Here is a 23,866-nt window from a genome sequence, read left to right as displayed (position 1 = left end):
TAATGAGCTTACCTATTCAAAGCTTTCCTCTCAAAGTGGGACTTTGTTTGTTGAGCTTAGCGTGAAAATTCTTGATACTCTGAAAGAGTAGGACATATGATACGCAGCCACTTAGAAATTGCACATTATATAAATAGTTGAAGTTATGGGTCCCAAGTCAGATGTATAATGAACCAATATTTGTACTTATTTTATTTGGAAACCTTCAGATTGTTGGACATTTATTGGACGATTGAAAATGAAAACTATCCAACGGCTTTATTTCAAGAAACAAATGTCTACAAATCAGAGGTTAGGATTGTTCAACATATATATTTTTTAAGATAATCACTCTGGTACAATGATTTACATAATGTAGTCGGTTTAACTTGAGTTGAACTATGACACGTGTACAAGTTCTAAATGCCCGAGTATCAAGCGTCATACTCTGATGGAGTACTAAAGAACTACCGCTAAGTTAAGCCTCTTACGACAGATAAGTAGATAAAGCAAACAGATCCTCCATCTTAAAACGTCTCAGATTCTGCGTCAGAAATGTGGTTGATTTGCGCGAAGATACATTGAAAACGCTAATCGCGTCACACCAGCTAATGTAACGTACATGTGAGAGATCTGTACCATTCATTAGGTGCTTTGAGAATCCCTGAACCATAAAAACCAAACCAAAATCAATCAAGAATTTTAGGACGCTGAAAAATGAAAAGTTATAAAGAAAATCACCAACGGCCTTATTTAGCGTACATATCTGGCCCACCTGATGAGTGGACCAAAACTAACTATAAGGACGGGCAAGTTTGGATAGGGTCGGATCGGTAGAACCTCCTTCACATGCATGCCCGAATCCAACTCTTCAACGTCTCCTTGCGCGACTGGCTTCTTAGCATTTCTCATCACATACCGACCGAGTTATTCGATACTCTGGAAGCGGTCGATGCTTTTGATACACATGCAGTCGGAAATGGTATACGTGTAATACATTATCTAAAATTAATCCGACTAAATTTTTTAACCCACTATATCTAAATCACATGACTAAAATCAAGTTGTTCGAGTAATATAATCGTTGATCCGTTTGTGGAAATGGACCCTTGCATATATTTCATTTTTGACTGTCCAATAAATGTCCAGCAATCGGATGAAGAAGATGATAAATAACGATTATTTTTTATTCAAAAATCCATCTAAACTGAAATACATAATTTAGACAGTTAAATATAAAATATATGTATGCCACCCACGTATTCAATTTCTAAGCACTCTAGAAACACCTGCGTATCATCCGTCTATCACACACTCTGCCAGAGTATACAAGTTTCTCTCCTATATAAATAATGCCTACAAACCTCACGAAATCACACCACGCGCGCTGGAGAACGAGAAAGCAAGAGAATAGAGAGATTAAAACAGAGAAGGCAATTGGGTCATATTCCGGCCAGCCATCTGACCCACATCACGACCATATATCTGACCCACTTGATCCATCTGATTATTTCGTCAATCTCATCCATCTAATCAAGATCATCACTAGCAATGTCGACTGATTACATCGAAGAGGACATCACTAAGGTGGATGAAGGCTTATCCAAGAGCACGTCTGATGTAGATCACAGCGACTTTTGTTCGGCCAACATGGTGAATTTAACTCAGAAGGTGTGTAATCTGATCTTTCCTGACTAAATTCATCCATGTGGCCGATTGTTGTGCGGGCCATCATTATCAAGGACATGATCATTTGTATGGCTAATGTAATTTCTTCCATTTCTCGATCGATAGGTGCTTGCAGAGATCTTGGGAACTTTCTTTGTGGTGTTTGCTGGATGTGGAGCAGTGGCTGTGAATAAGATATATGGGTCTGTTACATTTCCAGGGATCTGCATTACGTGGGGTTTGATCGTCATGGTCATGATCTACTCCGTCGGTCATATATCCGGTGCGCATTTCAATCCAGCGGTCACGATCGCGTTTGCCATTTTTAGACGGTTCCCTTATCGCCAGGTGAGTTCCATCTATTATTGTATGATGTTTCCTCCAATACAGCGAAGGATAGAAGAAAATATTTGTAAAACAATCAGATTTATCGGGATCAAGGTTCTACTTGAATAGTCATTCTTCTTCTATTACCAACTGGATATACATATTTTTTATAAAAAAATTAAAAATCAATATATTTATTTATTTAATAAAAATAAATTTTTATTTTTAAAATGTATTTATTTTTATTATAAAAACACAGCAATATTTATATTTACAAAACAAATGTGGAATATTTCTACAGCTCGGATCTTCCAATCTGAACTGGTCCATCCATGGTATATCCCATCGTATTAACTGTTTAGACCACTCACCAAAAAATACATCCTAACCCTTTATTGATGCTGTTATGGGGTGTAGTCAGAGATGGTAAATGTAATAATAATAATTCAACTTTTATGGTATTCCAAAAATTCTCATAAATCAAGTAATTAGTAGTTAAAGAAATGGCATCCAACTGCTGCGTGTGAATTTTCAATGCATCGATGTGTAGAACATATTGTCTATGAAAACAGTGGGCCATACCATCATGATCACTTATTATGAAATCAGCTGGATCAACTTATTAAGTGGGCCACACAAATACAGTAGTACTGAACCATATACCATCAACTGTCCAAGGTTATGACATTGCACCCAATTCGATTTTCGTACCAGGAAATCAACACGGTGAGGCCCACCTTTTGCATAGATTAGATATTTCAAGAGAACATGAGGCCCTAGACATTACGATAAAAGAAAGAACAGAAAAAATGTAGAAAGTGAGATAAATCCCACACCCTAGCAGGAAAAAGAAAAAACAAAGGGCCAACACCCCAAGCTACGAAAAAATAGTTATTGTTCACGTACGTATGCATGATCATATAACACCCACGACACGTGTAAATGTGTATGTGGGGGAGTTATTTGATACTCTGGTTGTGCACTATCCATTCGGCATTCAATTAACTGAAATTAAACTGACCATGAAACCAATGTTGGATCAGCCATTACACGACTTATAATTATGATTAAAAGATCTTAATATCTTTTTACTGGCTGCATTTTTTGCTTCAATCTAGGCCATTGACTAGTTTTTTATTTAGGCCGTCCGGCTGATGTCTAGCGTTTCAGTTATATTCTTCTATTATAAGCCATCTTCTACAAATAAAGATGGATCCTATGTGATGCATGTGTGATTGAATTCATATTAATTACTGTATTTTGTTGTCTTTTGTTATATTTTGTAGTATCTCAGTGGAATCTTTTACTTTTGTAGTATTTAAGTGGAAGTTATTGTATTCAAATTCCGAATGTAGCAAATATGCTTTAATAATATATTCTCCCATAAAGTTGAGGAAAAAAAGTCCGGTCCAAAAATTAGTAAATCAAGCCGTCTAAAGTTTGACATATGATTTGAATCACACACACACACACACACACACACGTGTGAATGTCATGCGTTACATATTCTTTTTTTATCATATAAGATGAATTTGTGACGCAGGGGAGGACGTGAGGTCGAGCACCCTCTTCCTCAAGAGGATAACTATTCCGAATCCACGGAACTTCTTTGGACTCCTCACAGAGACTTCTTGAATCCACGAGGAAAGAAAGTAGAAAATAGAAATAAATTCTAATAAATTTAAAATTGATTGATGAATAATTAAAGACGAGTTCACAACCCTTTAAATAAGGGTACCAAGCAATGGGAAAGAAATTAGAATCAAACTACAACTCAAACTCCTAGAATCCGTGACTTACTATAAATAGTAAACTTACTATTTATAGACGGTCGTGATGTCTACTAGTGCGCAAGGTTTTCGGCCAAAAATAGTAAGTGTCCTATTTGGCTTCACCAAACCGTTCTCATAATTATTCTAAGCTCTTTTCACGTTGGGCGCAACTCCTAAAGCCCGATGGATGAAGAGTTATAAGCAAACTAAAACTTACTATTTATAGTAAAAACGAAATTAAAACAGGAAAACGACCATCGATTAGGGGGTTTTTCGCAATTCCGGGCTGTGCAACCCGGCGTAACTAGGTTGGATGGCTAAAGTAGCTCGTTCTACCCCAAAATCATATATTTTACGTCAGATAACTCATCCCGGATTGCAAGATATGCCCGATCTAAGGTCCGATGGTCCGGATCACTTCTGTCGTCGACCGGGCCTTTTCTGATCCATCTTGGCCATGAAACTGTCCACAACCCGCTCTACATCAATTTGGTTATTTTAATAAAAGGCTTTTTGAAAGTATCAAACATACATAAATAGAAATGTAGCCACCAACCTTGTCCAATTTAGATTTGAAGAATTTTAAAATGTTTTTATACTTTATTTTTCTTGATAGATCCATGCATAGAAATCAATATACTAAATAGAGAATATGAATTAAATACCAGATAATGTGATCAGAAATTCATAGAATAAGTTCGAAGGAAAACACCTGAATTGAAAGTCTAAAAAAACGCTTAAATCATATCAGCTCCAGTATACTTAGTGGAGGCGCGGATCCATATCACTTTCCTAAAGACTATTCGACCCCGTTGGATTGGTCTAGCCAAATGATCTAGATTTCTTGCAACCAATGTCTTTGGGATTCAATCACTTCTCAATTTAGAGTGACCGACTCAATTACCAGGTAGTTGATGCTCGAAATATCTCTTTATGGATTATAGAAAATTAGAGTTTTCGATCAAGAAAAGAAAAACTTGCTTTGAAAATTGACTGCGGTGCTTGTATTTTCTATGTTTTCCACATTACTATTTATAGGAATTTCAAAAGGTGATGTGGCGGATACTTGACACATAGGTGTCAGGACTCAACCACACGAATATCTCTAGAAGACTCGGTCAAACGAATATCTGCGAAAAACTCAGTCAATAGCTGTGAAAGATAGGTTCAAGGTAAAAGAAAAGGGAAAAATAGATCATGTAGACAATCCCAGGTCTTGAACCTCCTTGAGATTGTCTACATGATCCTTTTTCCTTTAATTTTTTTCTTTTACCTTTAACTATCTTCAGTAACTATTGACCGTGTCTTCCACATATTCATTTGACCGAGTCTTCTAGAGATATTCGTTTAGCTGAATCCTTGGTGCAACGGAAGTCCGTGTTAGCTGACACCTATGTGCCAAGTGTCCTCCACATCACCTTTTAAAATTTCTATAATAGTAATGCGGATAACCTATAAAATGCAAGCACTGCAATCAGTTTTCAAAGTAAGTTTTTTTTATCGAAAACTCCAATCTTCTATAATCCGTAAATAGATAATCCGAGCATCAAACACCTACTAATAGAGTCAGTCACTCTAAACCGAGAAGTGGTTGTATCCCAAAAACATTGATTGCAGGAAATTTGGATAGTTCGTCCAAACCATCCAACGGGGTCAAATAGTTTTCAGGAAAGTGACATGGATCCACACCTTCACTAAATATACTGCAGTTGATATGATTTATGTGTTTTTTCAGACTTTTGATCAAGTGCTTTCCTTCCAATTTATTCTATGAATTTGTGATCGCATTATCTAATATTTAATTTATATTTCTCTATTTAGCATATTAATTTTTGTGCATCGATCTATCATTTCTTTCCACGATTCATCTGTTTTTTAATTATATATAATAAACTTGATTAGCAGCTTGGATCTCGCGCGTCCTCCTAGTCGGCAAGTTTAAGTGGTGGATCTCGCACGTCCAATCTTTACCATTTTTTTAGTTCAATGTGGATCGTTTATTTATTTGTTTGGGGAAGCACATTGCTATATTGACATGAAACCGGATGGGTCCCGCCCCAAATGGCCACTGTGCCATTTCTTTGAATAAAAGATACGAACAAGCTCATTGGCCATTTCAAGATGGTTTGATGGACATCATCAGATAGGGGTGAAACGGGCCTCACGGGCGGCCCAGAATGGGCCCATACAGCCCTCTTCGAGCTATGTTGAGGCTCACTGCCCATGGACTCGGCCTCAGCATGACTTTAAAGGCCCAACAACTAATTGGGCCTAACCTATGGCCTTGAGCAAGCATAAAAACCAACCTAGATATACTTAGTGACATTCTCTACCTGGGCCTTATCATGGAAATTTAGATCATAAGCCCCTATATTTCAGAAGTAATTTTTTAAAAAAGGATTATGAATTTCTTAAAATTTTATATATATATATATATATATATATATATATATATATATAGTTTTTATGTTAGGCATTGACGTCCTGATACTTGTGCAGGTGCCTATTTATATTGTTGCTCAGTTATTGGGTTCGATACTCGCAAGTGGCACGTTGCGCTTGGCGTTAGACTCAAAGACGGATCATTTCTTCGGAACAGTTCCGGTGGGATCCAACGCTCAATCCCTGGTTCTTGAGATCATAATCTCCTTCCTATTGATGTTTGTCATTTCCGGTGTGTCGACGGATAATCGAGCGGTCAGCAACTGTGCCTACACTGTCACAATTCTCTTATCTTAATTAACAGGAGTTTTGAGTAAGAGCACATGCATGTGGTCCACACAACAATAGTACACACATACCTCGGTTGTCATCAGATAGTGGTGGGACCCACACTTCCAAGTATAACCCGTTGGGACCAAATTGTTTGCTAGTGACCACTACATTGTTGGGCCACATTCATTTGTGCTAGCAATCGAGTCAATATTTAAATAAGGCAGTTTATTTCATTTTCTCTGTTATTATTTCACTAATATTTTTTTTTCTTTTTCTTTTTTTTTCTGCAGATAGGAGAACTGGCAGGCCTTGCCGTGGGATCGACGATTTCGTTGAATGTCTTCGTCACAGGGTAATTCTTAGCTTGTGTTTGTGCGTTTGCTTTTATATATATATATATATGGGAAAAGGTACTATGCGCTCGACCTCACCATAAGCTCCGGTGAGGTCGAGCTGTGTGGGCCCCACCGTGATGCATGTCGACCATCAACACCGTGCATTTGATGGTTCTCCTCTAAATTATGGGATATCCCAAAAATCAGCCGTATAAGGAACTCAGGTGGGCCATATCATCTAAAATCATGTGAAGACACCATTAAAACATATAAAAGCACACCTGAGTTTTTAATGCTTCTGAAACTTGGTCTAAACCCTCATCCAAGTGGGACACACATAATGGATGGGCTGGATTTGCAAACCACATCTCGGTGGGCCCAAAAAATGATTATGAATGTTTTAATGGTGCACGGCCCCTCCCCACTTCTATATGTGGTGTGGCCCACACAAGTCACGGATTAACTTGATTTTTGAGAACTAGGTCCACGATGGAATGGTGCATCTGACTGATGGGGTAGATGTTCGAAACGCATCACGGTGGGGCCCACACAGCTCGACCGAACGAACACATGAGGTCGAGCGCATAATACCTTTTCCTAATATATATATGTGTGCGCGCGCACTCACTTAGCACATGATGAGAACTTTTTTAGCCTCTTCTTTTGTTATGGCCCACTAGAGTTTTGGATCAGGGTGTATATATATGCTCACTTAGCACGCGATGAGAACTTTTTTAGCCTCTTTTTTTTGTTATGGCTGTTTAGAGTTTTGGATCAGGGTCAAAGTTGGACCTCAGGGGCACTACATCACCTGGACCGTTCAGATTTTAGGCTCACATCACAAATAGTGTGAGAGGTCCAAGCTACACGTGAAGTGGGCCCCACCATGTACATGACTTGGCCAAAAAATCAAGCCCCGGGATGGATACACATGTACATTGAACGTGGACAGTATGCAAGTTTTGGTAGAACAGTGGTTGCACTGAGAGCATGCTCCCTTCCATTTTTCCATCTAAACAAACAAGGACCCATATCTACTACAGTGCTTTGGACTTACTAAGCCATGGGTATGGCCCACCACGATGTGTGCACCATATGCTATCCTTTGTCCATCACGTGCTCTCTCTCATGTTTTCCCTGGCTCCCAAAAATAAAACCTTTTGGATTGTGTGTGGGGCCAACATATCTTGTATTTTCCATCCATCCATTCACAAGATGCACCCCACCATGACGACTAGACCCTCTAAATATCAAGCCATTCTAAAGCTCAGGTGGGTCCCACCACTTGATTTTAGAAGTTTTCAGCATGATTTTACATTGATGTGGCTCACATAAGTTTTCGAATTGAATTCAATATAGGATCTGATGCCTCCTTTTTAGAGGATGCTATCACTCGGACTCGAACCGAGATGCTCTAGCACTGCTTCCTAAGAGCAGCGTGTCTATCAATTTCACCATGGCAGCTTGATCGAAATAGTAATAGCCCATATGATGTTCAATAGCTGAGATTGAAAGATTCAATGCAATTTTTTCTCATTTGGAAACAGTATCAGCATCTATCTTTTGGCAACTGTACAGGAAGATCTTTGATCAATTAAGGTTATAGGTCTGCTGACACAGGCACTTACGTGATGGACACACTGGATGTTATGCAAACATCAAGGTGGGCCCCACACATTGTGTTGTAGATTATGATTACACTTAGCTAGCAAAGCTTCAAATCATGGATCCAACCGTCACAAGTGTGGCCTAACAATTGCTAGCATCGGTTAGGCCCACATGATTTCATTTTCTCTAGACAGTTTGCAAAGATAAACTAACTAATAACATTCGTTCTGCAAAATGGTAAACATGCAGGCCGGTCTCCGGAGCGTCGATGAACCCAGCACGGAGCATCGGGCCAGCGATCATCATGAACAATTACAAAGGCTTGTGGGTCTACATCATTGGGCCGATTATCGGCACCATTGCCGGAGCCTTTGCCTACAATCTGATCAGGTTCACGGACAAACCACTCCGGGAGATAACGAAAAGCACGTCCTTCCTCAAGAGCATGTCTAGGGACATTCCCTAGTAGGGTTCTCCCCATATTTCTTCTTTTTCACTTTAATTGTGTACTGCTTACGAGCCAAAAGAATGTATATACTAGGATGTTTTACTTTTATTATTTATTTATTTGATTTGATTATTTAGGCCTTGTTTGGACATGAAATCCTGAAATATCATCATAGGATTTTTACTCAAAAATAGATCTTCCATTTTATTATTTTTCTTCAAAAAGTTTTACTACATTTGCAAAAATTGTTCTATGAGAGTGGACGGGTAGAGAAATATCCATGATCTGCTGTTCTAGAAAATTTATTTTAATACATGGAGCATGTTTGGATTGCAATGGAAATTAAAATGAAAGGAAAAAAAAATTAATATTATTTTCATAAGTACTATTTTACCTTGGACTCTGACATTGGTGTTCTTGTTTGGATGGCAATTGAAAATATCATGATTTCTTGTAGTCTTATAAAGAAGAACAATAACAGCTACATCGAATATTTTATTTTCTTTGCTATCTAAACTTTTTAAACTACTAAATCAATAGAAAACCATCTTTATTTTCCTTTTTTTTTTCCTCCTTGGATTTCACGTGTGCAAATACACCGTTAGAGGTGTTTGGTTGCTAGTTTTTCAATTTCTCCTATTGACATCCTTTGATTTAAAAAGAAGAAGAAGAAAGCTTGGTCTGTATTTTCGGTCGGTTTTTTCATACAAGTTTGCCTCAATTTTTAGAGCGAGCCAGGATAAAAGAAATTTAAGGAGAAAGAAAGAAAATTGTAATAATTGTTTAACGATGATTTTGAAGCATGTTTAGATACATGGAATCAAAGGCAAAATAAAAGAATATATAATAATCATCCAATGGGATTTTTAAGAGCACTATTGAAACATGGTTTATAGATTCTAATTTAAGGGACATGTTTGGATAATAATTGAAAATTGTACAGAGATTTTTATCAGAAAATTCCCTTAATTTAACAATTGTACCAAAAAAAATTAGCTACCGATGTAATTTCTACATTTTTGTCTACATTGACCGCTTGCTTTTTTTACACTAAAATAGAGAGTGTGAATTTCATGTGGAGCCCATTGTAATATGTGTGGCTTATCCACATCATCAATCCATTTCGCATTCTAATTTTGGGGCATGAACCCAAATTTGAGATAGATCCAAAGCTCAAGTGAACCACGCCACACAAAATAGTGGGTTGAACTCCTACGACCATGATTTCCTATGGTGTGGGCCACTTGAGCTTTGGGTCTACCTCATTTTTGGGCTCATGACCTGAATTTTTTAAGTAAAACAAATGAATGATGTGAATATGTTACCGACATCATAGTGGACCCCATATATTTAAATCAGTCTTTTATGGATCGAGTTTGAAGGTGGAAATACTACTTTGGTTATCAACCGGATGTAATTTACCAAGGAATTAAAAAATCAAATACTCAAGTGTATTTGGATGGGAATAAATGTATGAAAATGAAATGAAACAAGAATAAATGAGCTTGCAAATGAAATCCCCTATGGGAGAGAGGAAATGCCTTTTTGAACTCCTTGGAGAGTCGCATGAGTAAACAAAAGTGTCACTACGTACATATCCATCATATGTGGCACGCTAATGATACTCTAAAACCACTTAATTATCAGCTATATCACTAAAATCACACCAATAAAATGATTTAAATTATCCAAAGGTTGATCATCCGAATGAACTAAATTGTAGGAAGATTTCAATGATGGTGTATGCATTCTTGCTTTTTTCCTGTCATATGGCCCACTCAAACAAATGTTTTGGTAAATATTGGAGGTCAAAGGATTTTCTTGAAATATATTTACTTTTTTATAATTTTTTTTGTAGAAATCCCAATTTCATACTCCTTTTAGTATAGACTTAATTTCATATCAAGAGAATCTTAAATATGAATAAGTATAATGATTAATTTGGACAATTCTCCTTTTATGATTTTTTAAACAACAAAAATGTTAAATCAATTGGGAAACCTTATACATTTAGGAGCTGTCTAAATAGGAAATAATTACTTTACTAGGTAATTAGCACATCATTCCCAATGTTGACTATGACACCTGCTTTTTTAACACTAAGATGGAGGATATGTGCAAAATAAATGTGGAGCCCACTGCGATGTATGTGCCTTATCTACACCGTCCATCTATTATGCCAGCTAATTTTAGGGCATAAGCTCAGAAATGAAGTAGATCCAAAGCTTAGGTGGACTACACTAAGAAATAGTGGGAATCGTTAAAAACTTTTTGGGCTCCCCAAAAGTTTTAGATTAACATGATATTTGTATTTTTCACTCATCTATGTGACCTTATGAGCAGGTTAGATGACAAATAAACATCAATTTGAGCCTAATAGAGGGAATAACTTTTAACGGGGGACATTTTAAGGCCACAGTTTCCTTTGGTACTTGAGCTTTCAATCTACCTCATTTTTTAGCTCATGCCCTAAAATGTTTCGATAAAAGGGATAGATGGCGTGGATGTGCCACGTATGTCACAATGGGGCCATTAAATTTAAGTGACCTTTTGGACTGATTTTCAAGGTAGAAATACTCTTGAATTTTCAAACAAGCTGGAACAGTAATAATAATCCATTTATCACTTATTTACAAAAGAGATAAAAAATCAAACAGGCCCTTGTTAGGTTTACCTCTTCTTTACTTGTATTTAAACATTGCTTTTGGCCTGTTTGTACGCTCTTGTAGAAGAGGGGTTCCTGTAATTAGAGTTTCAACCCTACTTTTTTTCTACTTCGACTCCGTGTCCACATCTTAGTTCTTATTTTGCCGAAGTAGATGGTGAAACAAGGGTTTGCAAAGTCATTCCAATTGCATCTACATCTCAAACACTCCTTTGGAGCGTGCACCCACATGCCCTTAGTTTTGGAATGGAAAACCTATGGAACTAAAATAAATGTTTATTCAGTTTTTCTCAAGTTTTCATAGAAAACTCAATTTATTAACCAAACAAAAATTTAATCATTCTCTAACAAATAATAAGCCAATCATAACATTCTTGGGAAAGATAAAACTGTGTAATGAATTCCCAACAACAAAGCAGACTCTTGAAGCCTTGTAGTCATCTCCAGGTGCGTCCATAGGGTTAGATGACTGCATTGGGACACATAGTCATGCGAGCTTCCCATGAGGTTGAGCTCCATGGGCCCCACCTAAAACATGTATTGGGGCCACAATGAATTCCTTGTTGTTTATGGGGCCACTGAGATGTGGTTCTAGGGGTGTACATCAGGCCAAACCAAGTCAAACTAGGCTCAACCCGGCCCGGCCCGATTACCAGTCAAACCCAGCCCGAACTCGGCCCGGCCCAGTTACAGGGCCAACATGTCCAGCCTAAACTTGGCCCGGTAAGTAATCGGGCGAGTTTGGGCCAAGTTCGGGCCAGTTTCGGACCTGCTCCATCTACAAGGGGACCCACGATTTGGACGGCCTGGATTGCTGTAAATCTATGATACCTGTGAGGTGGATAAGTCACTGTCACTTCAAAGATGAGCGGTGAACTATCTCAAAAGTCAAGAGAGAGATTGAGAGAGAGGGAGAGAGAGATTGAGGGAGAGAGACAAGAGGGACGAGAGAGAGAGAGAGAGAGAGAGAGAGAGAGAGAGAGAGAGAGAGAGTTTTAGGGTTTAGGGTCGGGCGGCGTTCTCACTTCTCTGTCTCAAATGGTTAGGGTAAGGATTTAGGAATATATATATATATATATATATATATATATATATATATAAACGGCTAAGTCGAGCCGGGTTTCGGACCGAGTCGGGCCGAACTGGGACCTGTTCAAACTTGGCTCGAACTCAATTTTGAGCTGAAGAAAATGGTCCGTCCCGGACCGAACTCAGTTCCAAGTTGGGCCGAGTCAAGTGAGTTAAAGGGGCTAGCCCGGTTCGTGTACAGCCGTATGTGGTTCGGACATCCAGCCCATCCATTATGTCTTTTCCACTTGGATGACGGTCCGCACCAATTCAAGCCATTCCAACTCATGATGGACCCACAAAGTGCTTTTACATATTTTAAGCATGATTTCAAATGATTTTAAATGGTGTGGCTAACATGAGTTTTGCATTTGGCTGATTTCTAGGATATCCCATAACTTAGAAGGGACTCACCAAATGCACGGTGTGGATGACAGATATACACAACAGTGGAGCCCACAAAGCTCGACCTAGTGGATGCTTCCCGCGAGGTCAACCTGATACTACCTTTTCCCTTTTACATAAGAAAAGAAGTTGGCCTGTCATGATTAAGGCCTAATCGCAGTCTTGGTGGGGGAATGCCTGTACTCTCCTTCTCAAATTCTTATGTTAAGAAGTGGATGGGAAAAGGGCCTAAGCTACTAAAATTGTGATATAGGCTTATCATGATTTGACAAGACCCATACATTGACGTAGCATTAATTGTCAATACCTTTTACAGGCTTAATATAAAATTTACGTTCCAATACCTTTTTCGAAAGGTTTTCACTGAGCTACCCTATTAATGAAAGCAATTAATTTGGGAGTAGTTAAATTACTTAATTGGTTGGTTGTGCAAGCAAAGGGGTCGGTGGCTTGGGCAGGCTTCAACGTGATGTGAAATCCATCATGACAATCAAGTCGTTCACTCGTATTAGCCCTTGTGCCAAAAAATCAACCTTACCCCTGATTCAAATAGTTTATATGATTAGAAACAGTGCATGGGACAACCCTCGGCCTCCAAACAATTTCCCCTTACATGGCCCTCTTAAATTATGTATGTGTTTGATGTTTACGCTCCATCCTTAAATTTTGGTGTGGCATCTAATGATTGTAGTTGATTTCATATAATTATTGAGGTGGGTCTTGTAAAATCAAGAGTGGATGTCTCTCTCCTAACCATTTACTTTGGTATGGTACACTTGAATCATAGGCTAACTTATTTTGTTTTCCTTGGGCCTAACATGAGATTACACATCCAATGGTTAGAATGTCACGTACACCATGATCCATAGCTGCTATGGTAGATTGAGTGAAAGATACCTCGTTTCAACAACGAGGTCCTGGTATCGATCCCTAGTAGGGGTGGCTAACAGTGAAGTGTGAACTGCCAGTGGAGTGTACTAACAAGCTTAAAAAATTTATTTTTTAAAAAAAAAAAAAAAAAAAAAAAGGAGAATTTCACCTACACATTATGTTGTAACCAAGGTGAGTGTCCCCAAATTAAATCTTTGTTTTTAACTATTGTGAAAGAGATACCACCCTTACTTTTTCAATGGTCCACCATGATGTGTACGTAAAATCCACTTTGACCATTAGATGTTTAATCCCTCATTAGGCCAAGGGCACAAAAGTTAGGTTGACTTGTGATTCAAGTGGGCCACACCAAAGAAAATAATTTGAAAAGAGGTGTCCACCCTTGATTTTCACCGGGCCCACCAAAACAATTATATGAAATCCACTCTAACCATTAGATGTCACACTAAAATTTAGACTTGGGATCTAAACATCAAACTCATCCATGTGATCCGGGTAGTCCACATAAAGAGAAATAGTTTAGAGGGTGAGGATTGCCATGTACATTGTTTTCAATCTTGAAATCCACATACATCACCAATGGGGTTGCTGTTTGGGCCCTAGGCCTAATACAAGGTGACACGCTTGGTTGTCAAGGTGGATATCACATAAACATTATAGTGGGGCCTACCGAAGCTGCTAACCCCTTTGTTTTAAAGAAAATACTCTAATGATAATTACTTAAATTAAGAGACTAGTTTATTGATTAAAAAAATCTTTTTAAAAAAAAGTAACAGAATATAAATTCTATATTAAGTAGGTGGTTTTTGGTAAAATTCTTAATTTTTTAATACAACCCTTGTTTCTTTATAACATCGACCCTTTTTAGATGAAATGAATGGTGGAGATGGTTTTCCACGACGATATCTTTGTTTGGTCCGGTGGGCCCACGTAGGGTTGTGTGTATATTCATCCATGCATAAAACGAAGGGCTTTATCCTTTTACATCCCAGGGAAGGCTCCCCTTTCGCACTACATGACTATGCTTTTGAAAAAGAGACATTGATACTTTGGCCGAATGTGATGTGACATTGACGCACTAAAATATTACCTTGAAATGAAAACATGGTGTGCAACTAATTTCAACTAAATTATCTAAATTATGGGTCCAATTTAGATATATCATGAACCAAAAGTTATACTTATCATTATTATATGACCATCAGAACGGTGAGCTTTAATTGGACAGTTAAAATTAAAATTTTAATTAAAAAAAAAATCCAATGGCCCTATTTTAACAAAAAAGTGTCCACAAATCACTGGTTTGGATTGTTCAACCAATCTAATTTTGGGAATGCGATTTAGCGACTGTGGTCTCTGCAATATAGGTGGTTTATTTTTTAGTTAATGCACGCCATATGTACAATTTATGTGTATTAAGTGTCGTACTCTTTCAGAGCATCAATCACTTCCTATCGAAAAAGCTAAAAAGATGCTCTTATCGCTTTTCAATTTTCACTTGACAAGTTCCAAAGGAGAGGTTTTAACGTGGCCAACAAGGAAAGACGTCGGTGGCTAAGCAACTAACACGTGTCAGATGGGGGGAGGAGAATGCAGATGGTGCGTATGGTTGGTCTTGTACATAAATAGCCAACGGATGAGAATCAAATCAATCGGATGATCCTATTTGTATGGAAGGTGGCATTGTAATGGATGGACAGGATGGAAAGATAATCAACAGTAGAAACTTACACGTTTGGTTTGATTTTCCACCTAAGGCCATATATGATAGGACCCACCTAACCTCCCCATTTGCAACATGTCTGAGTATTTGAACTTTAACATACAGCATTTTCATTTTCTGCTGATGTATCACTTCATTAGAACATCTGAAATGTGAAAATGTGGGCCCATGCTATTAAGATTTTTTTTTTTAAAAAAAAAAAAAAGAACAATCAGCTCATTAGGTGGACCACACATGTATATTGAACTGGACCATCCATTGATTTCGACGGTCTAGAACACCTGATTCGGAATACATCGTGTCCAACCAAAAGTGGTCAGGAAACGAATCGGTTGTAACCGACCCATCTGGAGATTTGACAAGAGCTGAAAAAGGCTCATGGGCCCGCCTTGGAAAAGCTTGAGCTTCCAAGCATGGTTCCGGATATTCCCGAATAAATCAACCCTTTTCAATGTAGCTTTTAGCCTTTTACATGCGCTAATGGGGTTAAAGGCACTGTCACGGATGGCAGTAAATGCTGCTTCTTTAAAATTAAATTATTTAAAATTTTGAAATGTGGTGTACAGCTAATCCAAATCCCTTTAAAGCTACGAGGAGCCCAAGTGGGACCACTTATAATCAACAAAGGCCCATTGGGTAGGAGCCGTCCATCGTGTATTGCTACATACGAAAGCTTTTTACGTGTGTGTTGTGCGTTTAAGTATGTTTAAGTGCATCTAAAGCATGTATGAGTGGGATTTGAGTGTGTAAGTGCATCCAAGTAGACAAACCTAAACACACTTTTACATCATATTGGATGCACTTTATAGCTTGTTTGGATTGGAAATTATTACGGTAATGATATGAAAAGTTCCTTGTTATGATTTAACCAATGCAAAAACAAACGTGGCAATCGTTAGTCAAATGTCCATGTTTTTAGAGATGATTAAAGGAATTTATACTCATTACACTTTTCAATCATACTATCGTGAAAACTTTAAATCTAAACAGAAATATCAGTATATAAATTTGATGATTTGTGGTTAAAATAATGAAAAAATAATGTCATTATTATTTTATCACCAATAAACCAAATATATCAATTCCCCAGCCAAATGAATATTACTTTAGAAGAATAGTAAAAGAATTTATAATCATTATACTTTCATTGTGTTATTATACTAATCTTCAATCCAACTAGGCATTTGATGAAATTAATTACACTTTAACATACTTTTAACATATAAATCTTGGTTCCAGTCCTTGCCTCAGTGGTAGACTCTGAGGAGTTTCACTACGAGGTCTTGGGTTCAAAATCCACAGGCGGTGAAATCCCACTACAGCATGCATAGGTGTGTGTGTGGGGTGCGTGTGTTAAAAAAAAAAAAAAAACATACAAATCTTGGTACTGGCTGGATCCAACCTCTTGTGGAAGTGTCTTATAAGTAGCAAACGTGGACCGTATAAAAGTTTTCAACTTTTTTTGGTTTACAAGGAAAGAAAAAATCATTTAACTACAATTAAGGGCAAAAGTAGGGGTGTACATCGAGTCGAACTGAGTCGAGCTGGCCTCAGCTCGACTCGGCTCGGTCACCAGGCACACCCAGCTCGAACTCGGCTCGGTGACCGAGTCAGCATCTCCAACTCGACTCGGCTTCGTCAACAATCAGAACAGTTCGAGCCGAGTTCAAGCCAAGTTCGAGCTTTTGAGACGAGTTCGAGCCACAAGACAGTTGAGCAGGGGCCTCGGGCAAGCGGCGTAGCCTCGAAGGGAGAGGGAGAGCTCGAGGGCCGGGGCCTCGAGCGAGCAGCGCAGCCTCCCAGGTGGCTGACAGGCTGAGAGAGGGAGAGGGAGAGAGGGAGAGGTGGAGAGCTTGGGTGAGCGATGCCAGTGCAGCAGGTTGAGAGAGGGAGAGGGAGACAGGAAGAGGCGGAGAGCTCGGGTGAGCAGTGTCGGTGCAGCAGGTGGCTGACAGGTTGAGAGAGAGAGAGATCGAAGACTGGAAGAGGGAGGGAAGGAGAGATCGGGCAGTCCACAGTCAGGCGTGGGTTGAGAAGGGTAAGGGTAGGGGCGTGGGTTCGTTCGGAGAGAGAATGGGGTAAACTTCGGTTAGGGTTTTTAAAAAGTTTATATAACCTGTACCGAGTCGAGCTGGATTCGATCTGAGTCGAGTCGAGCTAGGGCCAGCTCGAACTCATTTTCGAGCTCAAAAAATCAACTCGACTTGGCTTGAACTCAACTTCGAACTAGAGCTAGGCAGAATTCGACCCGATCTGACGAATCCAACCCAAACCGAAGGCTAAGATCGGGTCGGATTAAATAGGCTCACTCAGATCCGATTGTACATCGAGTCGAGTTTGGATTAATGGCCAATTCGGACCGATCCAATTCGGAATCCGATCCGATTCGATCATCACAATATTCATTCAACATTGTTTCCTATGATGTTGTCCACTTTAGACTGGGATATACCTCATTTTTGTTTTAATACCATAAAATGATCTAGAAAAATAGATGGACGGCATGGATGAAATAAATACATCATGGTGGGTCCACAGAGCACCGACACCGGCCATTGGTGGTGGCAAAGGAGTAGCTGATTCGTCCTCTCCACATACACGGCTCAATGTGCATAGAGCACCGAGCTGCTCTGACGGTACATGGATTCCGTGCAAAAGCCTTTCCAATGAAGTTCGCGCGCAACAATGCTATATGGGGCCCACTTCAATGTATATGAGAAATTCATTCCGTCCATCTGTTTTGCGAGCTCATTTAAGGATGTGCCACCAAAAATGAGAAGGATACAAAAGTAAAGTGGGTCACATGAGAGGGAAAGTTGGGGAAAGAAATTCCTACAGTTGAAACTTTCTTGGGCTCCACCTTGATGTTTATTTGCTATCCAATCCGCTTATAGGGTCATTCCCAATGGGATGAAGTGAAAAAACTAGAAAGATAGCCTAATACAAAACTTTTATGGCCATAAAAATGCTTCAACGGTGCTAGCTGAATTCCCACTATTTATTCTTGTGTGGCCTAGTTGAGTTTTATATCCATCTCGATTTTGGTGACATGTCTTAGAACGAATTCGCAAAACAAATGGACGAAATGGATTTCTCATATACATTGAATTGGGCCACATAGCATACTTGCGCAGGAACTTCCCACCTAAAGCTTTTGTAGAAACTGCCTTGAAGAAAGGAAGCAGATTGGCAGGTGTAACACGTACATGCAGGAAGTGGATTGGCAAGTGTTTGGTGTACCACGCACATGCCAGCTGTGGAAGATAGCAAGTTCTATGGGTCCCATCACGAGGTATGTCCAAACTGTCCATCCATTTGGCGCGCTCGTCTTAAGGCTTGAGCCAAAAAATAAGACATATCTAAAGATCACGTGGACCACATTGTAAAAAGCAGTGGGGTTGAACGTCTACCATTGAAACTCTTTTTGGGGTCACAGAAGTTTCGGATCAATATGAAATTTGTTTTTCCTCTTCATCCATGTAGTTGTGACCTTATTAATAGATTCGATGGAAAATAAACGTTATGGTGGGCCCTATGCATTTTTTAAATTTGAAAATCATTTTTCTAAAATTTTCAAAAATAAAATAAGATATAAGATTTGATCCAAACTATACCTTACCTGATTCGACTCGGTTTTCCTGACTGGATTGGACTCGGTTCGGGTCAAGCCAGCAATGCAACGGATCGGATCGAGTCAGAGGACCCGGACTCGGTCCCGGATCGGATTGAATTCGGGTCAGCCATTTAAAATTTCGGACCGAGTCGAGTTGGACCCAATCCGGTCTGACTCGACTCGATGCCCACCTCTACTTCAAACCGAGTCGAATCGAGCCTTTTCGAGTCGAGTCGAGCAAGCTAACCGAGCTAGCTCAGTTCGTGTACACCTCTAGGCAAAAGCCTAAAAGTTACAAAGAATGAAAAAGTCAAAATCTTAACACAAGAAAAAAAAAAAGAAAAAGAAATTACATATATATATATATCAAACATCCATACTCCAAGTCGGGGATAATAAAGTGCTCACACCCTAGGCCAAAGATAGTAAAACACTCATAACCTTGGGTCAAAGAAAGATACAATCTGTATATGAGGCTTGATATAAGGAATGTACGTGAGCTTAGCAATAACCTTCTTATACAACGAGGAAGAGAGAGGAGGGGGCCTTGAACTTTGTATAACATGCTTTTAGTAGCTATGGCTTTAAGGGGCAGATTTCAAGCAGAACCCAAGACAGACATGATGATCTTCTTTATGTTAAAGTTGGATGTTGGGGGAAACTATGGAAGCACACAAAGATGAATCATGCAAAGTACTTTAATTGCACAAACAAGTTCAAACACAAACAGACCGAGTTTTATATGAAAAAATCCTTGTGGGAAAAAAACACGACACAACGTAATAGTAATACACTATGAAAGTAGAAAAGTACAAGAGATAGAGATTACCAATTTAAACAAGCCTCAAATCTTCCTTATAAGCCAAGTTATGCCCTTGAAAACCTGGAAACGAATTTAGAAAACCTAGAAATGAATTAAGAAAATCTAAAACACCTCTCTTGCTACTCGAATTCCGATTACACTCGTTATATATAGCATAACATCGTATCACAATCGGAATAGGGAATAAATCCCGCACTTACGCAATTGTGCGCACGTGTTCAATGTCACCTTCGATGGAACTTCATTGGCATCGACGATCTATCGATGGCATCGAATACCTTCGATGGTATTGATTAAAACACCAAAATGTTACGGTGATAAAATATGGATTTTTTCAATGGCATCATGCATCCGTCGATAGCATCAACATATACGACAGACCCTGCTACTTACAGATTTAACACATCAACAACATTGGACACTTAAACTTGATCATCCATATAAAAGTTGGCACTGAATTAGGTACATTGTACCCATGTTAGATCATATCATGGTCTGGGTTAAATTTTCACATTTAGAAAAGGGCATATTAATGCAAGCAATCGATGGTATAGGATGCAGGGATCGAAAATTAGTATATTTGCCAATTAAGTCAGACGAATTGATCCCATGCTTAATGGGCCAATGCTGAAATTTGAATTGATTTAGGTGATCCCAGCCTTCAATCTTTTTTGTCCATTTTTACCATCTAAATATAGATCATGGATTGAATATTTATTACCCTTGATTCAACATAATTCTTTTGGCAATGGCTTATCTGAGAAGTGGGCCACTAGTTAGATGAACGAAAATTCTCATCCTTTGAGAGATGGATATGTTGGCTGGTCCTTTGATGGGATTATTAGAATGTCTTACAGGAGTAATATTTGGGCTATGGCCGATCCATGCAGAGCCTACCAGATCAACGGTTCCAATCGTTTTGCTGCAATTTGTTGGGGCATTATATAATTTCCCTTGCAATATTCCGATTACTGGCATGAATCAAGCCATTACATTTTTAACTTGTGAGTGTACCGTTCAGTTTTTAAGAAGGCAGGGATCGATTCTATGATGAAGCTAGGTGGGGCCATCGTAATGTTTGTGTGAAATCCACCACGGCCATCCATTTTTCCAGCTCATGCCAGGACATGAACCCAAAAATGAGGCAGTTCAAAGACTCAAGTGGGCCACACCATAAGAAACAGTGGGAATGGAATGCATTAATGTGAAGCATCCATTATTAAAATTTTGTGTTTTCAGTTCATTGAAGTGGTAATGACTCTACCAATTAGCTTGGATGGTATGTAAACATTAGGGTGGACCCAAGAAGATTTCAGTGGTTGCATTTTTCTTTATTTTTAGGCTTATGTACTAACATGTCATGACAAAACAGATGAACGGAGTAGATTTCTTACAAAAATCAGCTCTACTTGGCTTTGGACGGCATCATCGAGTAAGTAACGGAAGCAAGCATACTTCAATGTTATTGCTGCACATGCGGCATAAATGGGCAATATCCAAACCATCTCAACCGTTCATTTGACAGAAAAGATAGAAGATTGACTAAATTACAAACATCATTCAAGTGGACAATAAAAGAGGAGAGTAATCATTACTAACATTCCAGTCCGTAGAAGGTTACATATCAGATTCTTAGGGAAATATAGTCAAACAAACTTTTAACTGTTAGCCAATCAATGGCGGGGCCCCAGGATGCCTGGTTCGGATCATCATAAACACATGCCAGTATCCTGTACATGATTATGAGGCATGGAGATGCCGTGCCCCGCAGGCAGTGGATCAGCTCCCCAAAATACCCCTCTAGACAACAAAAAATCATCTGGATTCACCACAGAAGTGAGGAGACGTAGCAAGGTTCGATTGGTGGGCCCATTCGGTCAGAAATGGGCTGAATTCGGCCAAGATACCTTAGAAAAAGGCTGGGCCCATCTCTCACAAAAGGTCCATCAATCATATCTCGCCACGTCTCCTCACCAATGCTCCAGGGCCGGCTTTATAAGGAAAAGAGACAAATAGAAAGGTTAGTCCCACATTTTTTTAATAAAGTGCCTCACTTTCGGCCAAGGAAGCTCAACGGCTGACTCTCAAAATGGATGCACTGGACCCACATTTTTATACAACATGAACTGGATCTCACACGTGTGAAACATAGTGCATGAGCCAGACCATTCATAACTACATGGGCCTAGCCCAGCTGGACTGGCCTGGCTTAGATTTCAAGCCTGGGTTAGCTTTGGCCCTCAGGCTAAACTTTAGGGCCAGGATGACAAATGTGGACCGCTGATGGCTCAAGAGATTAGGTAAGATGGAGAGCATATTAGGTGAAACCCCGGCCTCACCCAAGATGGTGTGGCCCTTACTTTGGGTCCCGTCTTGATGTATGTATTATGTATCCACATTGTCCATCCATTTTTCCATATCATTTTAGGGTATTATTCCAAAAATGAAGCAATCCAAATATCAAGTGGACCATACCATAAGAAACAATGGTGATTGATCATTAATGGGCCACAAAAGTCTTGAATCAAGCTGATATTTATTTTTTCCCTCCATTAAGGCTTATGTGACAGATTGTATAGTAAATAAACACTATGTAAACATTAATGTACACCCTAAAAGTTTTTAATGGTAGGACTGTTTATCACCACTGTTTCTTATGGTATGGTCCAGCTGGTAATTGGATCTGCTTCATCTTTAAAATAATGCCCTAAAATGATCTGAAAAAAAAGATGGACAACATGGATACATAATACATTCATCACGGTGGGCCCTATGGTAAACCCTGTGGTAAGGGCCGCACCATCGTGGGTGAGGCCAGGGTCTCACCTAATCAGCTCTCGGGTAGATGGGCTTGTGCCATACAGACCGGAATGTTTATGTAGTGGCCTAGCCAGCACTAGGTCCTGATCTTTGGGTCATGGGGTGTGCATCTACATGCCTCTCCATGGCCCAACCCAACCCAACCCAACCCATTTACATTTACAGCCCTGCTTGCTTGCATTCACAGGTTTGCAAGATCCAAAATCCAATTAGGGCCACATGAACGTGTCCCTGCCCAACAATCTATCTGGCCCACTCATTGGATGAGATCAATATTCATCTTTTGTTTTAACTATCTATTTTTCTTTTACCCGTGGATACATGAAGAATGCCAAGGATATTGGTCTATTTCTCAAGGAATATGTCCATTGGGTATGTGTCTTTAAATCTGGTTCATTCATCGCTATGATCCACTGTTCTAAAACTAATTTGATCTGTTTTTACGCATAATGAAGAGCGGGTTGTGGACACTTTCACGGTGAAGATGGGCTAGAGAAGACTTAGATCAAAGGTGGAAGTCATAAAGACCGTTAGAACCTTAAAACCGGCATATCTCGTAGACTGGAATGAGTTTTTCAACGTATCAAATATGATTTTGGGGTAAGAGAGGCTACTTTAGCCAACCAACCCCACCATAATGGGTTGCCCATGCCGGATTTGTGAGATCGCATCACATCAATGGTCAAAAGTCCAGTTTAATTTCGTTTTTACTACAACTAGTAAGTTTTAATTTGATCATAACTTATGATCATCTAAGTTGTAGAAGTTGTGTCCAACATGAAAAAAGGCTTAGAAAAATTAGGAGAATAACGTGGTTCAATCAAATTGGACACTTACTAATTTTGGCTGGAAATGGTAAAGCTTAATAGGAATCATGATGGCCTATAAATAGTAAGTTTACTATTTATAATTGATCATGTTTTTTAGGAGTTGGAGTTGGAGTTTGAGTTTGAGTCTAAAACTTCTTCTCAGGTTTGGGCTCATTATTAAAAGGATTGTAAATTAG

At 39.1% G+C, this 23,866-nt stretch overlaps 1 protein-coding gene across 1 annotated transcript; it reads left to right on the top strand.

The window, feature by feature from the left end:
* The first annotated feature begins 1,375 nt into the window (after positions 1 to 1,375).
* LOC131234930 (probable aquaporin NIP-type) lies at positions 1,376 to 8,965 on the top strand. Its single transcript, XM_058231932.1, has 5 exons — positions 1,376 to 1,650; positions 1,774 to 1,995; positions 6,246 to 6,443; positions 6,752 to 6,813; positions 8,654 to 8,965. The coding sequence occupies exons 1-5, from the start codon at positions 1,531 to 1,533 to the stop codon at positions 8,868 to 8,870; spliced, it is 819 nt and encodes a 272-aa protein (XP_058087915.1). The 5' UTR covers positions 1,376 to 1,530; the 3' UTR covers positions 8,871 to 8,965.
* The last annotated feature ends 14,901 nt before the right edge of the window (positions 8,966 to 23,866 follow it).

Source organism: Magnolia sinica, chromosome 19, assembly GCF_029962835.1.
Source record: "Magnolia sinica isolate HGM2019 chromosome 19, MsV1, whole genome shotgun sequence".
In the NCBI taxonomy this organism is placed as follows: domain Eukaryota; kingdom Viridiplantae; phylum Streptophyta; class Magnoliopsida; order Magnoliales; family Magnoliaceae; genus Magnolia; species Magnolia sinica.
This window is presented reverse-complemented; position numbering and strand designations above follow the sequence as displayed.

Excerpts from the sequence above, each read along its gene's own strand:
- LOC131234930 (XM_058231932.1), top strand. The coding sequence starts at position 1,531 with ATGTCGACTGATTACATCGAAGAGGACATCACTAAGGTGGATGAAGGC. Across the intron at positions 6,444-6,751 it reads TGTCGACGGATAATCGAGCG|ATAGGAGAACTGGCAGGCCT; the intron begins GTCAGCAACTGT and ends TTTTTTCTGCAG. Across the intron at positions 6,814-8,653 it reads TTGAATGTCTTCGTCACAGG|GCCGGTCTCCGGAGCGTCGA; the intron begins GTAATTCTTAGC and ends GTAAACATGCAG.